The sequence below is a fragment of the Humulus lupulus genome, chromosome 2, assembly GCF_963169125.1.
Source record: "Humulus lupulus chromosome 2, drHumLupu1.1, whole genome shotgun sequence".
NCBI lineage: Eukaryota > Viridiplantae > Streptophyta > Magnoliopsida > Rosales > Cannabaceae > Humulus > Humulus lupulus.
Genome location: NC_084794.1, coordinates 206,185,151 through 206,196,221, shown reverse-complemented (window position 1 = coordinate 206,196,221; position 11,071 = coordinate 206,185,151). Strand labels below are relative to the sequence as shown.

General features: G+C 38.9%; 1 protein-coding gene across 1 annotated transcript; it reads right to left on the bottom strand.

Moving 5' to 3' along the window:
* Window positions 1–28: 28 nt before the first annotated feature.
* On the bottom strand, window positions 29–4,500 carry LOC133818909 (uncharacterized). Its single transcript, XM_062252022.1, has 5 exons — window positions 4,227–4,500; window positions 2,033–2,112; window positions 1,852–1,905; window positions 1,218–1,349; window positions 29–416 (listed from the first exon to the last, which is right to left on the bottom strand). The coding sequence occupies exons 2-5, from the start codon at window positions 2,102–2,104 to the stop codon at window positions 288–290; spliced, it is 387 nt and encodes a 128-aa protein (XP_062108006.1). The 5' UTR covers window positions 2,105–2,112; window positions 4,227–4,500; the 3' UTR covers window positions 29–287.
* Window positions 4,501–11,071: the final 6,571 nt, after the last annotated feature.

Here is an 11,071-nt window from a genome sequence, read left to right as displayed (position 1 = left end):
GATAATATTAAATTGAACTGACACCATATGCAGCAATGCATTCCTTTTCTGACTTACGTGAGTGCCACCAGAAAGTGTACGGAATCATACGTACACTTCTATGAAACTGTATAAAAGAATGCAAGGCATGCTATAATTTCAGCTACTATTTTACAACATGATGATCAACTATCAAAAATGAAGGAAAAAAAGAGTTTAGATCTGTGCAAAATTAGATGATAAAAATTAATAGGGGCGTGCCGCCCATGATTTGATGTGAAGAAATGATCTCAACCTTCCGTGAATGATCATACGTTATCTGGCCAAAATTCCCTGAAAAATGCCCTTTCAAACTCCTTCTCTTGTAATTTTCTTTCAAACTCCTGCATCTTCCGCATCTTTTTCGAGAGTGTCTTAGATTTTTTTGATGGCGGATCCTATAAACAATAATATTAGATTCAGTACCTATGTACAAGCAAATGCATACAAAAGAACTATGGCAATTGCTATATAGCTACGCGGGAGGGGAGAGAGGGGGGGGGGGGGGGGGGGCTGGTTTCACTGTGTACTTTTTCTTTTGATTCCAGGAAAATAAAAGAAAAAAATTGTTAGCAGATAAATAACAGCCCAACAATGCTATCTCCCAACAGAAATCTCCTTTTTATTTTAATTCCAGGACCTGGTTTCACTGTGTACTTTTTCTTTTAATTCCAGGAAAATAAAAGAAAAAAACTGTTAGCAGATAAATAACTGCCCAACAATGCTATCTCCCAACAGAAATCTCCTTACTTGACAGTATGAACCAACCTCTTCAGATGTACTCTCAGACAGACAGTACTTAGTTTTTTTTTTCTTTTCTAAATCCTCGCCAACCCTACAATCTACGAGGAACAAGAAACTATGGCAACTTCTATATAGCTACGAGGGACTCACAGGCCTAAGAGCTAATCCTTTAAGTTGCAGTAATTCCTTATTCCAACTTTTTCCCCTTTTTTTATCCCAAAAGGTTCTCTAATTCTAGTTGCTTCACATCAAATTTGCTAGCATATTTGGTTCTAGATCCATGAATATCTATATGTGTTAGCAGCATTCATTTATAATTCCTGAGTCTGTTATCTTTATTTTCATAGTTTGTGATATCATAAGTTTTATTTGTTATATTCCTGACTTTTAAGAAAAGGAATGAAGAAGATTTCATATGGGAAAATATTCGAAGTATTTCAGTTAATGAAATTCACCTGTTCACTTTTACTGTAAGAGGTACTATTGCCCTTAACATCAGGAGGCTTTGGGGCCTTTTTCTTTCCTTTGTCAGCTCCTAATCCGTGCTTGTTGTTTTTCAAATATGCTTCAACAGGTTCCAATCTTCCCTGCTCAAACAATAAAGCTATTAGTTAGATTTGCTACAATGTGCAACCTTATTCACGAAACAAACATTACATCCTCCCTCACTCTCTCATCTTAAGAAGAAGAAGTTAAAAAAAAAGGGATTTTTTAAAAAAAAAAAAACATAGTTTTAATCATATTTCCTTATTATGGTTAATTTTGTTCCGTTTTGGCAATTACATGTCAGTTTCATAGTGTATAAAATGATTTAAACCCAAATAAAATTGAGAAGAAGAACAGAATTTTATGCCAAGATTTTCACAACACAAATAAGTGAATAACCACATTGATGCATAACAGTCATCACACACAACTTTGTTTTTTCATGCGTATTCACATAACAACATTAAAAGAAAAACATAAAAAAAAAATTAAACGTATGAATGAATGAAGATATAACGAAAACTCAAAATTAATCATGATCAGAATTCTCCTAGCACAATAGAGAAACAAGAAAGAAGAATTAAGAAATGATATATCGCTCACCTGCTCAGAAATCCCAAGACCAGTTCCTTCTTTCCAGCCATGTTTCTTCAAAAGCTACAAAATATCAAAACCCAAAATTAAGCTAAAGATCAAACCCAGATATGCATTTAGCTAAAAATCAAAATAGAAAGAAAATTCAAAGAAGTCAAATTTAGACAAAATACAGTGGGAAAAAAGATACCTTAAAACCAATATTGGAGGGATCAATTGCCCCTGATGAACCACTATTGTAACCCTCCAAGTCTTTCATCATGGTTCCTCCTAACCAGAATAAGATTATAATTATTTCCAACGAAAAATTGTTAGACAAAACAATTCAAATTTTGCATATATGTAGTCTGCTTCTTTTCTCTCCCTCTCTCTCTCACTCTTTTTACGAATACTCAATTAGGTTTTTCTCAAACAGCTTCACTAAGCCATTTGAACCAGTTTCAGGTCATGCATAAACATACTATGAAAGAAATCAATTAATCCTGAATTCCTAAACAAGAAAAACAAAATAATTCAAAATATTGGAAGCAAATATATACTTTTCTAGCATATTCATTAAGTGGGTTACGGTGAGTTTGTGGGGTACTTCTTACTCTTTAATGATGAATGGTAGAATCCAAGGGCATTTAAGGGAGAAAAAGGGCTTAGACAAGGAGATACAATTTCTCCTTTGCCTTTTGTTATTGTGATGGACTATCTTACTCGACTGTTGCTAAAGCTTCCACTGACAAAACTTTCAGGTTCCATCCAATGTGTAAATCTCTTAGACTTGTTAGCCTTTGCTTTGCTGATGACTTAATTTTGTTTTGTAAAGGAAATATTGGTTCAGTGCAAGTTATGCAAGGAGCTTTTACTGAATTTTGAACAGCTTTGGGCCTAGCAATTAACAAAAATAAGTCTCATATTTATTTTGGGGGATTTCAGCTGCTGAAAAGAACAAAATTCTGGAGTGTACCAAGATTGACGAGGGGTTGTTTCCGCTGAAGTATCTTGGAGTGCCTATGAGACCAACCAAATGGAAGGCTACTGATTGTGACATTATTCTTAAGAGGATTCACCAGCGATTGCATTCTTGGTCTAGTCGTCATCTCTCTTATGCTGGTCGGGTTCAGCTGGTCCATTCTGTGTTGTTGGGGCTTCGTAATTATTGGATGAGTATTTTCTTGCTGCCTCAGAGTGTTGCTAGGGATATTGATCGCCTCTGTAGGAACTTTCTTTGGGGAGAGAGAGGGTCTCGCTGTAAGTTTCATTTTACTTCTTGGGAGCAAGTTTGCCGTCCTAAATCTTTTGGAGGGCTGGGATTTAGAGAAGGTCCGACTTGGAATAGGATCATGCTAGCTAAGTATGTTTGGGCTATATCCTCTAAGCAAGATCAGTTGTGGGTTAAATGGGTAAATAATATTTAATTAAAAAGGGAGAGCATTTGGGGCCATGCGTTAAAACAAGATACTACCAACAGGAAATTGATTAAGTTGTGCAACTCTTTATCTAGAAGTGACTTGGAGGCTGCTGTGGTGAATGGAAAGCTTAATTTGGGTAGTCTTTACAATAGGCTACTTACTTGTGAGAAGATTACCTAGAGAATGGTTTGGTGCAAACTTTCGGCCCTAAGCATAGATTTATTTTGTGGCAAGCTGTTAACAGGCATCTCCTAACTAGAGATTTACTCTGTTACTGTCGTTTGAATGTTAGCTCTCTCTTATGCCCGGTTTGTGCTCTAGCAGATGAAAGTCATTGTCACTTATTTTTTTATTGCCCTTTTTCTAAGCGGATTATGCAGAGTGTGTATGACTGGCTTGGAGCAGTGATTTGGCCTGAGAATTATGAAGGTTGGCTCGCGTGGATTGCTGGAAGAAGGATCGGTTGGGTGTAGTGCCACTGTTTATTTCATTTGGTTAAATAGGAACCTTTGCTGTTTTGATAGCAGATGTTTTACTGTTTTGAAAATTGATGCTTTGATTAGATTCTCTGTTAAGACAAGAGTGCTTGGTCTAAGTACTAGGAGTTTATCTTCTAAAGAGAGGAAAATGCTAGAGTTTGTAAACAACCTTAATTTGTTGGGGTTGTCCTGCTTTTTTTTGAGCAGTTTGTTGTTTTTGGAGGTTGATCAATAAAGTTTCCTTTTCTGATAAAAAAAATATATACATATACTTTTCAACAGCCAATGAATTGTGATTTTGTAACTAATTTGAGAAAACATAGACAATCTTATCATTTCTTTGAGAAATCAACTCTGCCAAAAATTACTTCATTTTTTCAAATAGGAAAAGCTAACATGGATTTCACTTTCACTCACAAGAATTTAGGCTCAGTATTACATTTCTAAAATTTATAATCAAAGCCTATATAGAAATGAAAAATAAAGAGTAACCAGCATAACATACTTGATAGGATGAACCGCGAAGTGGGTAAGCTGGAGGACCCAATCGGAGCAGCGGATGAGAGAGAATTTAGGGTTTCTGTATGAATTTGAGAAAAAAAACAATAGCTTTGCCGGAGGAGGCACTGCCTTGGGTTTATGGTTTACCCGATGATGGAATCGGAGAGGAGAAGATAAATAATTAAATATATCGATCCTTAGCGCACAAAATTTTATTTATATTTGTAGGGAGCTTCTTACGTTCTTAGGTACCCCCGATGAAGTGCAATTTTTATTTTTCATAAGAAGAAATTATATCTCAATTTGATGGCGTATAATAATATTCGGTTAATTTTCAAATTTGGAATAATCTAGAGTGCTAGAGTTGAAAATCCTATTATCTATGCTTATAAAAAAAAAAGAAAAATTAGGCACACGTTTTGAACTCTAGTTTCAGAATGTAAATTAAAATTAGGGTGTATACTTTTTTGGAACCTGTGTTTTTTTCTATTATTTGTTTGGACCCTGTGTTTTGATAAATTATTTTTTGGACTCTATATTTGTAAAATGGTTAAAATAGAACCATAAACTCAATTTTGATGAAAAAAAAATTAAATATAACAATACAGTTTTTAAGCAGAATAATTTTATTTTTGTTATGAATTGTTAGTTTGGTAAGTTATTTGTGATTTTAATTGAGAAAACATTAACCAAAATTGGGTTTAGGGGTTCTATTTTAACCATTTTACAAAATATAGGGTCCAAAAAGTAATTTGTCAAAACACAGGGTCCAAACAGGTAATGGAAAAAAATACAGGGTCCAAAAATGTATAAACCCTTAAAATTAATATTCTAAAATATAACAGGTGCCTTTATAACTATAATGTACGTTATCATAAAAAAATTAAGTTATAATTTCTCTAAGTGCCGAAAATAAAAAAACGCTCATACAATAAAAGCAAAAGTAATGCCCTTACCTAAAAAAATTCCTATATTTATATATTAAAAAAATATTTAAATGATATAAAAACATAGAATGCTTCTTAGGTATGTTTGCTCCTACATATGAGTGTTTTCTATATTTGCTACTTACAGAAATTATAACTCAATTTTTTTTATATAACAACGTATATGATAGTTTTAGTAGGCATCCCGCCAAATTTTAAAAAATTCTGAATAATTTACAGTGTCGAAATCAGAGTTCAAATAGTTTGTTTTCCACGTATATAAAAAAAAATCAATTATGCATGCAACTGACTATTTAAATTATAATTTTGACATTGTAAATTATTTAAAATTTCCTAAAAATTTGCAGGAAGTCTATTATAACTATAATGCACATCATCATGCCAAAAGAATTAGGTTATAATTTCTCCAAATATCGAAAATAAAAAACACTTCTATTATAGGGGCAAAAGTGATGCCCCTACCTAAGAAAATTCCTACTAATATAGGTAAGGATATTTATGTTTTTAGTATGTATAAAAATTATAGTAGTCACCCCACCAGTTTTCACAAAATTCTAAATATTTTACGATATCGAAAACTAAAGTTCAAAATAGTTAATTGCACGTGTATATAAAAAAAACAAGCGTACAATTGATTGTTTGAACCCTCTTTTGGGTATCGTAAATTAGTCGGAATTTCACAAAAACTAGTGGGATGCCTGCTACAACTACAATATATATTGTTATATAAAAAAATTGGGTTATAATTTATCTAAGTGATGAAAACAGAGACACTCCTACCGGTAAGGACTAAATTATCACTCCTACTATAGAATTTCCAAGTATATATATGTAAATAAAAAGGGTTTAGCACTAATACCCTTAATTTATGCATGGAATCTCATTGTGGTCTTAGATATTTTTTAGCAATCAACTCCTTCAGCTTGTTAAATACTCTTAATGATATCCATTCGTCAATTGTCGTTTAATATTTAACGGAAGCAAAGGAAGTCACATGTTTTCTTTTAATTTTAAAATACAATTAGAATATAATAATTCAAAATTATTTTAAAAAGTTTCCTTAGTAAATGAGCTATGGTGCAATTTGTACTTAGGCTTATTTCAATAGTTTTTAGGTAAATAGCCTAATTTTATCATTGAATTTTTTTTGTTACCAATTTTACCCTTAAAATAAAATAAGACTAAAAATTAAAAGAAAAGGCCTAAAAATATCATCTTCTTCCTTACTCTCTTCCACCCACCCACACCCATTCATCCACATTCCAACCACCACCACTGGCCACTCATATCTCTACACAACTCTAACACTCAAGAATTGTAACCATTATTAGGTAAGTTTTTATAGGTTTTTGTTAATGATGAAATTTGATAATATTTTTTGTAGATTAAAAGTGTAATATGATTGTTTTACCAGATTAAAAGTATTAGTACGAAATTAGTTTTATTTCTGGAGTTTCTTGGAGCTTAAATCTTGAAAATATGAAAGAAAGAAAAATAATGGTGGGTTCGACCATTTTCGGGAAGAGAGAAATCTAGAATTTTTTAGTACCCTGTCTATTTTTTGACAGAGTGTCTGATATTTTAAATCAGTCGTCCTATATTTTCGACCACTTGTTGAATTTTCAGATGGGATTTTCCAGATTTTCAACATAATTTTATTTTTTATATAATTTTTTAATTTAATTCATTATCAATAGTTTATATTTGTTTGTTGTATTTTTTTTTTCAGATGTCATCGAAAAACATTGTAATATTATGTGATGGAATATGGAAAAAAAATGAAAATTTACGGAGATGGATTTCAAATGGCTCATGATCACAATCAAGTTTGGTACAAACTAACCTAACTTTTGTGGATTTAGTTGAACATATTTATGAAGTTACGAAAGTCGATTACAACCTCTTTGATATAGAATTAACTTACAAGATAACAACGATGGTGGGAATTTAACCAATTGCAATAAAAAATAGTGAAGACGATGTTAGTTTCTTTACATGTCAAGAGCGTGATCTGGTTCCATTATGTGTGGATTTGATAAAGAGGATGGAAAATGTACTCACTAAGGATAAACTTGTTACTAATATTGATTCTACTACAAAGGTTGATTCTATTGCAGACCTTTCTAGTGATGATAATTTTGATGATGTTGGTATAAATGATGATAACTGTACGCCCTGTTTTTCCACGGGCTGATTAGCGAGCCGAGCTGCGGCCTAATCATAATTATCTCGTGGACATCCCACAGACCGGAGCTTCTGTCATAAGGTCGTACCTCCTTAGCTCGAGGAAACTCAAGGGTTCGCCAAGATTGTCCAAGACTTGACCCCGGATTCTGAAGGCCTATGGTCGAGTTAAGTATCCAGCTCGTGGTACGAACTGAGTATGGAGGCTATGACCCTTTGTAAAGTCAACACACGCAAGGTAAATGAGCATATATCAGACATCACGTGTCTGATATGCCCTTGACTTCTCGGACACGCAGCAGGAACGTGCGTATTCAGACACCCACGACTGGGTTGGGCCGTGCGGCCCATTATCTCCTTACCTATCGATTTGACCATACTTATGTGTCAGGTTTAGGAATTAATCATGAATGTCATAGAGTTGATGTGATAGATAAGAAGGTCACGGGATGACCTTCTTACCAACTCCCAGGTGTCTTCTCCTATAAATATGGAGACCCTGGGACTTAATAAGGGTTGGATTCTCTATTGTAAAAAAGGCCCTGTAATCAAATATCCAGTATAGAGCAATAATACTGACTAGTGGAGTAGAAGGATTTTAACCTTTGAACCACTTAAAAAACGTGTCTTGTGTCACCTCTTTCTTTTTCTAAGATCTTATATCTGTTTCGGTTCACATCTAGCACTAATGCCTTTCTCTTCATTTCTTAATTACCTGTTGGCGAAGAACCGCATCAACAGTTTGGTGCTTTCATTGAGAGCAAGTTCGATTAGTGCTGTTGCAAACATCCAACTATGGTGACAACTCGATCCAGGCACGATAACGAGACAGAACAACATGATGGGTAGGAGGCTCATCATATTGCCATCCCTAGTGAACAAGTTCCTGAAGTCCAACAGCGGCCAGGAAAGCAGCCGGCGGGCCAAGATGATACTGGTAGTTCGGCACCTCGGCCGCCTAATCCGAACCCATGTTATTATACTGCGGTGGAGATGGAGAACGCTCAGCTGAGGAGCCAGTTAGCAACAGCTAGCCAACAAATTAAGGATATGCTGGCCCGACTACCCCCTCTCACAACTGACGCTAACGTCGGAGAGAGGCAAGGTGAGGCTCCTAAGTCTCGTTGGGGTAACCGGTCCAGGCATATCCGTTCGGACAGACTTCCAGCAGCCAACTCCACCCCTTCATCACACCATCGAGAGGCAGACTTCGGAGGAATGCCTAGAGCCGAACAACAGCAATACAGCCGTTCGGTCAGGATGTCGACTCCTAGCTCCCAACCATCCTCGAGGACGCCCAGAGGAGCTCAAGGAAATTCTCGAAGGAGATCCGGAGCGGGCTCACGACATCAGCCCATTCCCAACAACCGTCCTGCGCCTCGTCCAGATCGCCAGGTGCGGGACCAGCAGGTTGGCAGGGCCGAAAGGCCCCCACCAAACCTGATCTGTCCTGACGGAACTAGGATCGTCTCTCCAGTCAGGCATCCTCCTTCTCCAATCAGATATCCGTCTCCTCCTCGGTCCGTCCGAGACATCCCAGCCTATGGGAGTAGTAGGAGAAATCCGCCATCGGCAGGACCTTCCCAGCGTAGCAGGGCACCGAGGGAAAGCCCAGATCCTCAGCACCAGAGGCGGACTCCAAGCCTATCTAGCAGGAGCCATTGGACCGGCAATCGCCGAAGTGATCTCTCTGGGGGAGACCTGCGCCAACGTCTGAGTTCGGCGCAAAGTCATCAAACCACCCAGGGAGGCGATCTGTGAGATCGCCTCAACTCTCATAGAGGGGAACAAGCAAGAGGAGATGACCATGCTCGCTCAAGGGGGGCTCTGTCCGAAGTACGTAACGGAGGGAATGTCCCAAATAACCTATCTCAAGATAGGAGGGGCAATAACCCACCAAATATGTACAATGGATCCGGAGCTGTTGAACAACCCCGGAATAACCAAGGACATCAGGACCAAACCCTCGAGCGCTTGGCTCAGATGGAGGAGTTGATGAGGAAGCTCCTGTCAGAAAAAGAAAAAGGCGAATATGATTCAGGGGACGAGATGGAACTCTTCGCCCCCAGTATAGCAGCAACGGCGTACCCATCTGGTTTCCGTATGCCTCACTTGTCAAAGTTCAATGGGGACGGAGACCCATCGGACCATCTAGGGATGTTCAACACCCTGATGATGGCCCATAACATTGGCCCCGAGCTGAGATGTTTAATCTTCCCTTCCACACTGACTGGACCTGCCAGGCAGTGGTTCAAGCAAAGTAAAAGACAGTCAATCAGTTCCTGGAAGACCTTCTCAGCTAACTTCAAAAGGGCATTCCGAGCCTCCCAGGCCGCCTGTGTTTAGGCCGACTCCCTGGCTAACGTGAGGCAGCAGCCCGGTGAAACTCTGAAGGCCTACCTGAGCAGATTCGCGAACGTTGCTGCTCGAGCCAGAGATGCGGATGATAGCTCTAAGCTCATGGCCATGAGAACTGGAATCCTCGTTGAAGGAGACCTCTGGAAGGATATACAAAGGAAGGGAGTCAGCTCGGTTAACGAATTCCTTAACAGGGCCCAAGAATGGATAAACTTGGAGGAAGCCGAAGCTTCAGCTGCAGGAACCAGCCAGGTCCCCGAGCAGCCCGCTGGAGTGGGGACGGAGGTCGTGGCAGCGACCCAAAACGTCACACAGAACAACCAGCCCGGTGGAGGCAAAAGAAAGGGAAATGGCGAAAACAGTCCGCACGACCAAAAGAAGAATAAATCCATAGACAAGTTTAAGCCCGTCTTCGCGACTTATACCGAGCTAACCCAGTCTAGGGAGAATATATTCCTAGCCAACTCTACTCAAGTCCCTTGGAAGAGGCCGGAGCCATTAAAGCACCACAAGGGGAAGAGAGACACTTCCAAGTTTTGCCATTTTCATAACGACGTCGGCCACAATACCGACGATTACAAACATCTAAAAGACGAGATCAAGACTCTCATCCGAGCCGGCCCCTTGGCTCAATACGCACGGAACAGGGTTCTAGAAAACCGACCTTCTCCGGAAGTCCCGGCCAGTCAGCCCAAGTCTCGGGTAGACCAGGATGTTCCTCCTCCTGTGGTAGGAGGAGAGATATCCACCATCTCTGGAGGTCCACACATGGCCGGCATGAGCAGGGGCACCCAGAAGAGATACGTGAACGAACTAAAGGCTCATAACGGAGTGGAGTTCGTTCCGGAACAGCGTCACTCAAAGCAACAGCGATTGGAAAGGCAACCAATCATTTTTACGGAGGAAGATGCGGGCCATATCCAGTTCCCTCACAATGATCCTCTGGTCGTAGCAGTCCAGCTCGCCAACCGGAGAGTGAGGAGGGTACTGATAGACAACGGGAGTTCGGTGAACCTCCTATTCCGATCCACCTTAGAGAAGATGGGTTTGACTGTCGCCGAGCTGAAGGCAACCTCCATGATGTTGTATGGTTTTTCGGGAGAAGGATCAGCATCAATAGGGACGATCGAGTTAGTGATCACCCTAGGTGAAGGGTCTCGGACAGTCTCTAAACTCCTCGAGTTCGTGGTCATTGACTGCTCCGCTGCCTACAACGCCATTTTGGGCAGACCTACGCTCATAGCCTTCGAGGCCGTCACGTCTATTCGCCACCTCGCAATGAAGTTCCCTACTTCAACGGGAATTTGCACTATCCATGGCGATCAGCTCGCTGCCAGGGAATGCTACAGCATTTCTATGA